Source organism: Aegilops tauschii, chromosome 4 (genome assembly GCF_002575655.3).
Source record: "Aegilops tauschii subsp. strangulata cultivar AL8/78 chromosome 4, Aet v6.0, whole genome shotgun sequence".
NCBI lineage: Eukaryota > Viridiplantae > Streptophyta > Magnoliopsida > Poales > Poaceae > Aegilops > Aegilops tauschii.
The window spans coordinates 479964162-479977579 of NC_053038.3; the positions used below are offsets into that span (position 1 = coordinate 479964162).

General features: G+C 47.3%; 1 protein-coding gene across 2 annotated transcripts; it reads left to right on the plus strand.

The window, feature by feature from the left end:
- The first annotated feature begins 6483 nt into the window (after positions 1 to 6483).
- On the plus strand, positions 6484 to 12621 carry LOC109738580 (protein DETOXIFICATION 27). 2 transcript variants are annotated; one of them, XM_020297679.4, is made up of 8 exons: positions 6484 to 6988; positions 8874 to 9415; positions 9744 to 9830; positions 11222 to 11278; positions 11391 to 11629; positions 11749 to 11867; positions 11976 to 12062; positions 12175 to 12621. In XM_020297679.4, exons 1-8 carry the CDS (start codon positions 6680 to 6682, stop codon positions 12220 to 12222), a joined length of 1488 nt encoding a protein of 495 aa, XP_020153268.1. In that variant the 5' UTR covers positions 6484 to 6679; the 3' UTR covers positions 12223 to 12621. The 2 variants fall into 2 exon arrangements, with proteins under 2 accessions (XP_020153268.1, XP_073353126.1); XM_073497025.1 differs by lacking the exon at positions 6484 to 6988 and adding an exon at positions 7958 to 8212 and having other exon boundaries at positions 8309 to 9415.
- Positions 12622 to 13418: the final 797 nt, after the last annotated feature.

Below are 13418 nucleotides of genomic sequence, written 5' to 3' on the forward strand. Positions count from 1 at the left end.
ATGGGCATTCAAGATGGGTATAAAAAAACTTCCATATAGAGTGCATTGAATACTATGAGAAGTTTGATACTTGATGATTGTTTTGAGATATAAAGATGGTAATATTAGAGTCGTGCTAGTTGAGTAATTGTGGAATTGAGAAATACTTGTGTTGAGGTTTGCAAGTCTCGTAGCATGCACGTATGGTAAACGTTGTGTGACAAATTTGAAGCATGAGGTGTTTCTTTATGAGTGGCGGTCGGGGACGAGCGATGGTCTTTTCCTACCAATCTATCCCCCTAGGAGCATGTGTGTAGTGCTTGGTTTGATGACTTGTAGATTTTTGCAATAAGTATGTGAGTTCTTTATGACTAATGTTGAGTCCATGGATTATACGCACTCTCACCCTTCCATTATTGCTAGCCTCTTCGGTACCGTGCATTGCCCTTTCTAACCTCGAGAGTTGGTGCAAACTTCGCCGGTGCATCCAAACCCCGTGATATGATACGCTCTATCACACATAAGCCTCCTTATATGTTCCTCAAAACAGCCACCATGCCTACCTATTTTGGCATTTCCATAGCCATTCCGAGATATATTGCCATGCAACTTTCCACCGTTCCCTTTATTATGACACACTTCATCATTGTCATATTGCCTTGCATGATCATGTAGTTGACATCGTATTTGTGGCAAGGCCACCATTCATAATTTTTCATACATGTCACTTTTGTTTCATTGCACATCCCGGTACACCGCCGGAGGCATTCATATAGAGTCATACTTTGTTCTAGTACCGAGTTGTAATATTTGAGTTGTAAATAAATAGAAGTGCGATGATCATCATTAATAGAGCATTGTCCCAAAAAAGGGAAGGCCAAAAAAAAGAGAAAGGCCTAAAAAAAGAAAAAAAGGATAATGCGACTATCCTTTTTTCACACTTGTGCTTCAAAGTAGCACCATGATATTCATGATAGAGAGTCTCTTATATTGTCACTTTCATATACTAGTGGGAATTTTTCATTATAGTACTTGGCTTGTATATTCCAACAATGGGCTTCCTCAAATGCCCTAGGTCTTCGTGAGCAAGCAAGTTGGATGCACACCCACTTAGTTTCTTTTGTTGAGCTTTCATACATTTATAGCTCTAGTGCAGCCGTTGCATGGCAATCCCTACTCCTCGCATTGACATCAATTGATGGGCATCTCCATAGCCCGTTGATTAGCCACGTCAATGTGAGACTTTCTCCCTTTTTGTCTTCTCCACACAACCCCCATCATCATATTCTATTCCACCCATAGTGCTATGTCCATGGCTCACGCTCATATATTGTGTGAAGGTTGAAAAAGTTTGAGAATACTAAAGTATGAAACAATTGCTTGGCTTGTCATCGAGGTTGTGCATGATGAGAGCATTTTTGTGTGACGAAAATGAAGCATGGCCAAACTATATGATTTTGTAGGGATGAGCTTTCTTTGGCTATGTTATCTTGATAAGACATAATTGCTTGGTTAGTATGCTTGAAGTATTATTATTTTCATGTCAATATTAAACTTTTGTCTTGAATCTTATGGATCTGAATATTCTTGCCACAATAAAGAAGATTACATTGATAAATATGTTAGGTAGCATTCCACATCAAAAAAATTATTTTTATCATTTACCTACTCGAGGACGAGCAGGAATTAAGCTTGGGGATGCTTGATACGTCTCCAACGTATCTATAATTTTTGATTCTTTCATGCTATTATATTATCCATCTAGGATGTTTTATATGCATTTATATGCTATTTTATATGATTTTTGGGACTAACCTATTAACCTAGAGCCCAGTGCCAGTTTCTGTTTTTTCCTTGTTTTTGAGTATCGCAAAAAAGGAAAACCAAACGGAGTCCAATTGACCTGAAATTTCACGGAGATTATTTTTGGAGCAAAAGAAGCCCACGGAGCATCGGAGATAGGCCAGAAGAGTCCCAAGGCACCCACGAGGGTGGGGGGCGCGCCCTACCACCCTGGGCGCGCCCCCCTACCTCGTGGCCGTCTCAGAGACCCCCTCGACTTGTTCCCGACGCCAACACCTCTTATATATACCCAAACTTCCAGAACATAACCTAGATCGGGAGTTCCTCCGCCGCAAGCCTCTGTAGCCACCAAAAACCAATCGGGACCCTGTTCCGACACCCTGCCGGAGGGGGAATCCCTCACCGGTGGCCATATTCATCATCCCGACGCTCTCCATGACGAGGAGGGAGTAGTTCACCCTCGGGGCTGAGGGTATGTACCAGTAGCTATGTGTTTGATGTCTCTCTCTCGTGTTCTTGATTTGGCACGATCTTGATGTATCGCGAGCTTTTCTATTATAGTTGGATCTTATGATGTTTCTCCCCCTCTACTCTCTTGTAATGGATTGAGTTTTCCCTTTGAAGTTATCTTATCGGATTGAGTCTTTAAGGATTTGAGAACACTTGATGTATGTCTTGCATGTGCTTATCTGTGGTGACAATGGGATATTCACGTGATCTACTTGATGTATGTTTTGGTGATCAACTTGCGGGTTCAGTGAACTTATGCATAGAGGTTGGCACATGTTTTCGTCTTGACTCTACGGTAGAAACTTTGGGGCACTCTTTGAAGTTCTTTGTGTTGATTGAATAGATGAATCTGAGATTGTGTGATGCATATCATATAATCAAACCCACGGATACTTGAGGTGACATTGGAGTATCTAGGTGACATTAGGGTTTTGGTTGATTTGTGTCTTAAGGTGTTTCTCTAGTACGAACTCTAGGATACATCGAACGGAAAGAATAGCTTCGTGTTATTTTACTACGGACTCTTGAATAGATCGATCAGAAAGGATAACTTTGAGGTGGTTTTGTACCCTACAATAATCTCTTCGTTTGCTCTCCTCTATTAGTGACTTTGGAGTGACTCTTTGTTGCATGTTGAGGGATAGTTATATGATCCAATTATGTTATTATTGTTGAGAGAACTTGCACTAGTGAAAGTATGAACCCTAGGCCTTGTTTCAACACATTGCAATACCGTCTGTGCTCACTTATACCACCTGCTACCTTGCTGTTTTTATATTTTCAGATTGCAAAAACCTATATCTACCATCCATATTGCACTTGTATCACCATCTCTTCGCCGAACTAGTGCACCTATACAATTTACCATTGTATTGGGTGTGTTGGGGACACAAGAGACTCTTTGTTATTTGGTTGCAGGGTTGTTTGAGAGAGACCATCTTCAACCTACGCCTCCCACGGATTAATAAACCTTAGGTCATCCACTTGAGGGAAATTTGCTACTGTCCTACAAACCTCTGCACTTGGAGGCCCAACAACGTCTACAAGAAGAAGGTTGTGTAGTAGACATCAGGGGTCCCACATGTAATGAGAGAGGGGTATTTTTGTTTTTATTTTTCTTCGATGGGCCCACATGTAAGTGAGTGAGATGGTGGATAGGGTTTTTGTTTTTGTTTTTTCTTTAGTGGGTTCCACTTGTAAGTGGCACCTGAATAGAGGGGCAAAAATGTCCAACAAACGCCTAGAAATTGGTCAAGTCCTTTGACTAGATGGTAACAGAACCGAAGGGCATTTCTATAAGTGCAATTGACGACATAGGGGGAATTTGAGTATGCTTCAAAATTAATGGTAAATATGATTAGTGGTTCGAGTTAGGGGCACAAATGTAAATGTCTTATTTACCATGATTATCGCGAGCATAAATATATGGTTGTAAGGATCAAGACTTCATACTCATGCCTTGCACGAGAGAGCTTGCCAATCCTCCTGACCCGTAGTAAGGGCTCAGTGGGTGGATCCGACAGGTCATTCTTGGTGAGGTGTTTAGTGGCGTCGATAACCGGTCATCCCTGTCTGGGTTATTGACGGCGAGGGCTGGTCGGCCACGGCTGAGACGGACGCTGATGGGGTCCTCGATGCAGCGCATGATGTAGTGCTCCTCGGGTAGCTTGACTATGTAGAAAGCAACTTTGACAGGGGAGAATGCATGGGTCTGGGTGGTCGCACGAGGAGCTGTTGCGCGAGCAACGCTCCGTATTTGCAAATAGGGCATGAGGGTGAGGCGGACACCATTCTCTGTAACTAGATTGACGCTCGTGCCCTAAGGGGAGATGAAGATCTCGGTAAGGCGGGTTGGGGAAGAAGACGACCAAGTCGATGGCAAAGGGAGGGAGATGGTTGTATCCTTATTCCATTATATGTCGGGTAGCAAGTGTAATCAAATTTGAATAGAATGGGACCGATACCGGAGCTATCAGTTTACTGAGCATCCTAAACAGGCTTGTTAGCGCTATCGATTGCCATTGTTACAGGATTGCTAAATCTCAGTAGACTGATACTTAACGAAGTCTCAGTCGACGCTATATTCATTAGATCTTACGTGAGGATCTATGTAAAATTTTATTTTAAATATCTTTCTTCCTTTTATATGTTTTATCAACTTACTGGAACTTTGTTAAATTTGAGTCGATTGAAATCTAGTCACATCCTTACCAAATATCATTACAAAAGTGCAAACAAACAACTTCCAAAAAAAGACTAAAATTAAACATAATGACATCTCCAACTCGGACCCTCAAACCTCTTGCAAGCATTCGAACCGAGTAGTTCGGACGCAAAATTTTCCATCCAGCGTAGTACCGGATCGCTCGGCCCACGTGTCCAGCAATCCGTTTTCCTGCAAAATGGAAGCAAACTAGGGAGGGGCTTGCTGGAGTCTGGACCGCCACCACATAGGACTCCGACACACCCGGCCCACTCAAATCCCCCTCTCTGTCCACTTGTCTTCCACTCCGTCCCTGCTCCCCTTGCTTTACATCCGCACCCTCCCCCTCCGCCGCCGCCGCTGTACCTCTCCGGCCACACGTCTGTCGGCCTTAGGTTACGCCGTCGTTAGTGACTAGTCCACGGACAAATAGTGACTAGTCCACACATTTAAGGGACATGGTTGGATAGTTGTTTCCCACGTTAGTGACTAGTCCACGGACAAATAGTGTGTCCGTTTAGGAACGGCGTTGGAGATGTTGTAAGGTTGTAGTATTTGTTTTAGTCAGAAAAAGTAAGTTCATATGGTTGGCTTAGAGACTAAACTGACCTTCTCGCAAGAGAGAGAGTGAGAGAGCTAACTGGAATACATATCTTCTGTGTCAATAAGACACATGTCAAGAAATTTATTTGAAGTGTCAGAGAATATCAGATTGAGAGATTCTAGGAGTCGCCCAGACTGGGCCGGTTTTCGTGTTTTGACCCTTTTGCTAAAGTTTAGTCGGATCTGACCCCCATCCAAAAGTATTTCGGGATCTGACTCTTTTGCTATCGCCGATGACCCTGGAGGTTGGAAACTTATCCACGTCAGCGCAGTGCTGGCCTACCACCAATCCGGCTTGCGGTAGCCTGTGTACCCCTAGCGCCGATGCGCCCGGCGGTAGGTGAGTACATACACTGTATCTGATACTTCGAAAAATTTAGCGGTAGGGCGTGTGTTTCTACGACCAATGGCCTTGGCGGTAGGCTGTTATACCCTACGGCCATCGACCCTGGCGGTAGAAAAAAATTAGATCCCGAAATACTTTCGGATGAAGGTCAGATCCGGCTAAACTTTAGAAAAATGCCAAAACACCAAAATCGGCGCCCGGACTGAACGGAACCGGTCTAGCACTGCACCCGACTGTCACACAGAGAATCAACCCGACAACGCAGTGTACTATACCAAGTACCGGTGTATGCAAAATCAGTACGGAGCACATTGGTGCAGACCGCAGAGAGCGACTCAACAGCGTATTGTACCTGCAAGCAAGTTAACGGAGAAACCACCTAGTAGTAGCACATTGCCAATTCACGGTTGGAGACTTCCGGAGGCCGGACAGAACAAAACCGGCTGCGACATGCATGACGTGCCCAAGTCATGCCCTAGTATAGACCCCGTACATGACACATTCTTCTCGTTCGTAAGTAGAAGAAGGGACCTAATCTCGTCACCTACAACGTTGGCAACACGACCGTGGGCGTTGACAAGCAACACGCTCGTGAGCATTATCTTTCGCACGCCGTTAATTAGAATATCAGCCCGCAGTTGCACGCGAGTGATTTTATACATTATTATCGGAATGTTGCTGGTGAGAACGGGGTCCAGTGAAGCAACACGATGCGGCCCGATCGTCCCTTTTTGGATCGGAATCGGATGTGGACACGTCTCGGAACCACCCTCGGAGAAGCGGAGGCGTGTGGACTGTGGTCTGGTTCCGCAGGAGCAGGCGCCTCCCGGGCCCGGGCGGAACACGGGGGCGATGACCGGAGTAAGAGTATTTTCGAATTCGGCCCGAGTTCGGCGTGCCGGGATCGACACAGTTCCGGACAAACTTGCAAGGCCGTTGGCAGCCACGACAATACTTTGTGGAGAGTTTCCATCGGAGTGCAGGCACAGTTATTGAGGCGGTTAAAGGTATTTTTCTCTCGGGTTGGACTGCCCAAGACAAGCACGCAATTGCCACGTGCCAGCTACCTCCTCCGCTCCTATTAAAGGCGGGGCAGCCTACCACGCCGGCTCTCGCTCAAATCATAATCGCGGACCTGCAGCGATCGACAACAAGAGCCAGAGCCGCAGCAACAATAAAGAAAGAAGAAGAAGAAGCGAGAAGATTCGATCGTTCAATCGAGTGTTCGATCGGCCATGGCGGGATCGCGGCGAGGGGGCGACGAGGAGGCGTGCCGGGTCGGCCTCCTGGACGGGCACGGCGGCGCCAAGAAGGATGACTGGCAGGTGGTCGACGGCGGCGAGGGATCCAGCAAGCTCGGGAGGCGGGTGTTGGAGGAGTCGAAGAAGCTGTGGGTGATCGTGGCGCCGGCCATGTTCAGCCGCATCGTCACCTTCAGCATGAACGTCATCACGCAGGCCTTCGCCGGCCACCTCGGCGACCTCGAGCTCGCCGCCATCTCCATCGCCAACACCGTCGTCGTCGGCTTCAGCTTCGGTCTCATGGTACGCACGCACGAACCCCCTGCCCGATCCTGTCTCCGTTCTAATTCATTCGCTTCCTTGCTGCTCTGTTTGTCCTTTTCGATCTATCTTTGGGGGCTGGCCTCCCAATATGGTTAGGATTTCTGCTCCTCCAGCGCAGCAGCAGAATTACAACTCATATTCACCACTTCCCAATAAAAGAAAAGGCTGGTCTATATCGTGAAAACAGTTAATTATCATCACCGATATATAGAAAGAAAAGAAGATTTTCCCACTGATGTGAAGAGTATTTACCAATTTAGCACCATGGGCTGCCATACTAGTCGACGTTGCTCTTCACATCAGTGGCAAGGAAAGGAACGTGAGCTGAGGCTAGCGAGCACCTCTGCTGCCCACTCGATACACTTGCGGTGCATGCAGTACGTGTTTCTTGTCCTACCCGTGTCACTGACATGTGGGCCCGGGAAACATGACGAGCGTCAGGACTGACGTACTCCTACTAGGTTTCTCTTTCTCATTTTATGTAGAAAAATAGTAATAAGAAGCGAACAGGCATTGGGATTCCCTCGCCGTGGTTTGGATTTAGTGGGCGGAGGCCTACTCCGGGCGCCTCCCCTATTTTGCATTAGAGCAAATACAATAGAGCTGAGTCAGCGGGATATAAAAAATAAACTAATATATTTCTGCTTAGTTGGAGAAAAGAGAAGAAGAGAGAAGGTAAGCGGGCTTTTCGTGAAGAGCCAGCTCTAGCACGTGCTCGTAGGCACTTTGTGAGAATGAAAAATGGGCCATATAATAAAAAGTAATATACTCTTTTGATCTATTATTATACATGTTGGCTATAAGATGGGCTGTAGATGACATGGCGCTGGCTTATAGCCAGCAGCTGGCTATATTATTAACCATGCTCTTAGAATGAACGTCACACCGATTTGTTTAGCGAGCAGCTCTGTCGAATCCGCACTAAATGCTGCAAGCTCCTACTGGCAGGCACCCATTGACTTGGCTAGACGCAGATTAAACTTGTTGGCAGAGTATCTCAGCATCTCACACACTTGCCCAGCTCATGAAACAAAGACTTGCAACGACTTGTGGAGAGCATTTTTAATCGCATAAACGAGATGGGGAGGTGTCATTCTCCATTGTCCACTCCCAGTTTGATGCAGAAAGCAGCTCGAGCCATCGAGAGAGAGGTAGAGGAGTATAGATGCGAGAAGGCACCGGACGGAGCTCTCGATCGGTCCCGTGGGCGAGACTGAAAGGACGGATCTCCAGATTCTTAGCCTAGCTTTCTATCTTGTCGGCACCCTCCGGATAGGGACAGATCCCGCCGCTCTCCAGTCGTCGAGTTTGTTTGTCTCCACTGCATGAGACCTTTCTAGGAGACCATGCATTCCTTGCATGTGGTGTCGGTTGATCCTTCTGATAAATTGTGTTTTACATTCAGGGTAGATATATAAATTGTGTTTTAGATTTAAGGGTACTATCTGTTTATTTTTAGAAATGTTAACCGGCTTGCTGACGTTCTTCGAACCGGTGCCAGATTCTTCTAAAGGAAAAGGAAAAGGGTGTGGTTAGATCTCAGTCGACTGAGACTTAGTCAAGTGATAGAACATATAAAAAGAATGAAAAAAACTTAAAAGAAAATTTTACACGGATCTCAACATAAAATCTTACGAATATGGCATTGACTGAGATTTAGCAATCTCGAAAAGGAAAAATTGCCTTCTCTGTAAGAGACTGTCATGCTATTCTGAAGAAGTTGATATCCCTCGATAACCAAAACTGCCATCAAAATGGTTCTCAGATGCCAAACCCTCCTGGTCAATGTTCGTTGGTTATTGGAGTTCTTGTTTTTAATTTTTCAATTTACTGAACTTTGACACTAACTCGTCGCGTCGTGCAGCTTGGCATGGCGAGCGCTCTGGAGACGCTGTGCGGGCAGGCGTTCGGCGCCAAGAAGTACCACATGATGGGCATCTACATGCAGCGCTCCTGGATCGTGCTGCTCGGCTGCGCCGTGCTGCTCCTCCCCATGTACTTCTTCGCCGAGGACGTGCTGCTGCTCACGGGGCAGTCGCCGGAGCTGTCGGCCATGGCCGGCAGGGTCTCCGTCTGGTTCATCCCGCTGCACTTCTCCTTCGCCCTGCTCTTCCCGCTGCAGCGGTTCCTGCAGTGCCAGATGAAGAACTTCGTCAGCGCCGCCGCCTCCGGGGTGGCGCTCTGCGTCCACCTCCTCGTCAGCTGGCTCTTCATCACCCGGTTCCAGTTCGGTCTCGTCGGCATCGCGCTGACGCTCAACTTCTCCTGGTGGGCCACCTTCGCCATGCTCTTCGCCTACGTCGCCTGCGGCGGCTGCCCGGACACGTGGCACGGCTTCTCCGTCGAGGCGTTCGCCGACATCTGGGAGTTCGTCAAGCTCTCCGCCGCGTCTGGCGTCATGTTATGGTACGTGCTTCTACTGATCACTGCATGTTACTTACTTTTATATACTTTTGGTCTTCGACTCCTACATACTCCTATATCTGTTCTACGATGGCTTAAGTATAGTACAGCTGACTTAACACACATGAAAAACTGATATCTACTGACATACTATGCTGCTTTCATGTGTTTTCTTCTGTATGATTCCGGCCCGTCCTATTGGTAGCAAACATGTGAAGAAAGTCAATCGGGCATCAGATCTCAGACGCATTTTATTTACTTCGACAAGGACGGTCAATACAAATAACATTTCATCCATGTGGGACTGACAATTTTTCTGTTTCTTGTGCAGCCTGGAGAACTGGTACTACAGGGTACTCATCTTGCTGACAGGGAACCTCAAGGACGCGGCTATTGCGGTGGATGCGCTCTCCATCTGGTAACTATTCGTCTTCCTCCATCGCGTGCTAGTTTTCAGTACCATAGTTTTCACTTTCGACGAAATTTCCGAAATTTCTCAAAATTTCGCTCATTTCGAGGGTCCTCGAAACATTTACGTTTCGTTTAAATTATTTCGGTATTTTAAAATTAAAAGTATAAGAAAGAGCTGGAATCTATGTTAGTTGTATTCATATGCTTAGCAGAGTGGTAGGCTGGTGTTATTGCACGCTTTAGGGCCTTGCACTAGTAGAAAAACGACTTTTAGTACCGGTTCGTAAGGGCCTTTAGTACCGGTTCTGGAACCGGTACTAAAGAGTGGGGACTAAAGGTCCCCCTTTAGTCCCAGTTTAACACGAACCGGGACCAAAGGCCCACCACGTGGCACGAGGCGCACCGTGGTCTGGGGGACCTTTAGTCCCGGTCGGTAAGGATTTTTTTATTTTTATTTTTGAAATAAAGCAAAAACAGCCAGCCTACTGGGCCGGCACGGTCTGCATACAACTAGAAACCCAATCTCTAGTTGGGCCAGGATGCAGGCCCGTACGGCCCAGTAGGCCCCACAGGGCAGAAGACTTGCAATAGGCCCACAAAGGCCTGCTTAGAGAGGAGCTCGACACGGTAGCCGCGGCGGGGCTTATAAACCGGTGCGAGCTCCTCTCAACTAGCGAGGTGGGACTAAACATTGTGCACTGCGGGTGGCAGCGCACCCCCTTTAGTACCGGTTGGAGCCACCAACCCGTACTAAAGGCCACCACCTCTTTAGTACCGGTTCGTGGCACGAACTGGTACTAAAGGTTCGCCACGAACCGGTACTAATGAGCGCCGCCTGCCTGACCGTTGGAACCGGCATTAATGGTCACATTAGTGCCGGTTCAATACCAAATCGGGACTAATGAGTTTTACATTAGACCCTTTTTCTACTAGTGTTGGTTTGAATCCCAGGGCGCACATTTTTTGTACTACTCTACTATTCCTGCTATACGAAAACTTAACAAAAAAATTATGTCACTAGGATTCGAACTTGGATCTACAAAGACTGAAGTAGTGATCGCGCCATTCAGATAGACGAGTTCTGGTGAAAAATTTGTGCTAAAATGTTACTTATTCAATACTCCGTGTTCGAATTTATTCAAATTCAATTAAAAATTTCGTTAATTTACTTGAAATGGTTTTCGAAATTTACGAAATTTCGGTGCTTTCGAGGGTGAGCGAAAAAAATTTGGTTTCGAAAGTGAAAACTATGTTCAGTACCCTCGAGAAGTACTCATTGGCTATTCGAATATCTTGAATAATTTGTACTAGTACTCATTTAGTACCAGTTTAACAAGGTTTGCTCGATGGTGATTCTGACAATGCAAATGTTCTTTCCTTTGTGTTTCTTGTGGACAGCATGACTATTAACGCATGGGAGATGATGATTCCCTTGGCGTTCTTCGCAGGGACTGGGTACGCACCACCGTCTTGCTTGGCACATTTCCTTTTGGTGCATTTTCATGGTGCTCACTTCAGCACACAGTGCAGCATGCTAACACAATTACGTGGGTCGTGGGCTTTGCAGAGTGCGGGTGGCGAACGAGCTCGGCGCGGGAAACGGGAAGGGGGCTCGGTTCGCGACGATCGTGTCGTCCTTGACGTCGCTGGTGATCGGGCTCTTCTTCTGGGTGCTCATCATGGGCCTCCACGACAAGCTGGCGCTCATCTTCACCTCCAGCGCCGTCGTGCTGGACGCCGTCAACAACCTCGCCATCCTGCTGGCCTTCACCATCCTGCTCAACAGCATCCAGCCCGTGCTCTCAGGTACCCTACCCAGGCCCAGCTCGACCTCTTCTTATATCATTTAGGCCCAATCAATCTGTTATGGGCCCTCCTCTGCAGAATTCATTCATCATGGTCGTGTTCTCCTGAAACAAACGCAGGTGTGGCTGTTGGGTCTGGCTGGCAATCGGCGGTGGCCTACGTCAACATCGGCAGCTACTACCTCATCGGCGTCCCCATGGGTGTCCTCCTCGGCTGGCTCTTCGACCTTGGCGTCCTGGTACGTGCTAGCTAGCACATCTCTCTCATCTTGGCTGTTGCCGTGGTTGCTTCTACGCTTCGGTCTCGGCGCCGCACTGACGACTTTTTTGTGCGAAATCTTTCGCAGGGGATCTGGGCGGGGATGATCGGCGGAACCGCCGTCCAGACGCTGATCCTGGCCATCATGACCATTCGCTGCGACTGGGAAAAGGAGGTGAGTGAGCGAGCCCGAGCCGGTTGAAAATTGTGGGTTTCTTGCGTGTAGCTGGGTGGGTGGTAGTAGTGCTAACCGCTGATGCGTTTTTTGACTTGGATGTCACTGGCAGGCCATGGTCGCGAGCACACGGATGGACAAGTGGTCCGAGGTCCGGTGACCGGAGAGCTACGAGAGCAAGTTCCCTCTAAGGTACAGGCATCGCTCCGGCCGGCCGGCCGTGTACGCGCGCGTGGAAGCCATTACTGCCGCGCGCAGCTCGACGGGCTAGTAGTCAGATTTGTACGGTGGATTGAGGGGAAGAGATGGCTGCGGTGTTGCATACTTCAACATCGACACTCTTGCAAGGGAGAGGAGGCTTAGCACAGTTTTGTACTGTTGTTTGATATTGTGGTGTATACATTCTTTGCTGTTCGTATCCAAGCAATACATGCTCGGCCAGTTGAAATGAAGTTTGGCCAAAAAAATTTCACTTGGTTTTTTCCTTCTCGAGGCCTTTTTTACAACTCCTCGATGTTGATTTCGCTATCTCAAAGATAATAAGAACAAAACAGGAAAAGGAAATGGGCTGCTCGTTGTTTTCATCGATTTCTCCTGAAGAGAATATCACATGAAAATCAAGTTTCGGTGAAAGGAAACGTCACTATTTTTTGCTGATTTTTTATAGCTCGTATGCCATAATGTGTTTGAACTTAAATTTTAGAAAAAAAAACTACGAAAATACTAACGCCCACACGTGTGGGCGTTTGCATCTCGCCCACACGCGTGGATCCACGTTCGTTTGTGGTTGCACGAATCTTGGCATGTTTGTGGTGTCACGTAGGACTGAGCTGGTGTGTGGGCATTCATCCAGTCGCCCACAAGTCCGTTTTCACCGCACGGAGGACCGGTGTGTGGGCGTTTAGCAGTTCGCCCACACGTCAGTTTTCACTCACGCACAGGGGCTGGTGTGTGGGCATTTATCAGTTCGCCCACACGCCCGTCTCCTCTCCCACACTCAAAGCTGCCAGTTGCCATGTGTTTTGCAGGGTACATGTCAACTGCCCTAGTGTGCTTGTAAGCAGATGACAACTCTCTCTTTACCCGAACATGTTATTTTGCCATGTCTCTTTGTAGCGCTACACGGTAACTGCCTAGTGTTAGTACGTGGCAACTCCTAAAGTTTTCAAATCATGGCAACTGTAGTAAACCAGACCATACATGGCAACTGCCTAGTGTTAGTAGATGGCAACCCCTAAAGTTTTCAAATCATGGCAACTATAGTAAACCAGACCATACATGACATCAGTTGCAGTTATCCAAAAATGGCATCTGGCACTTGACCTGAGATGGCAACTGCAGTTGAGCAACCATGGC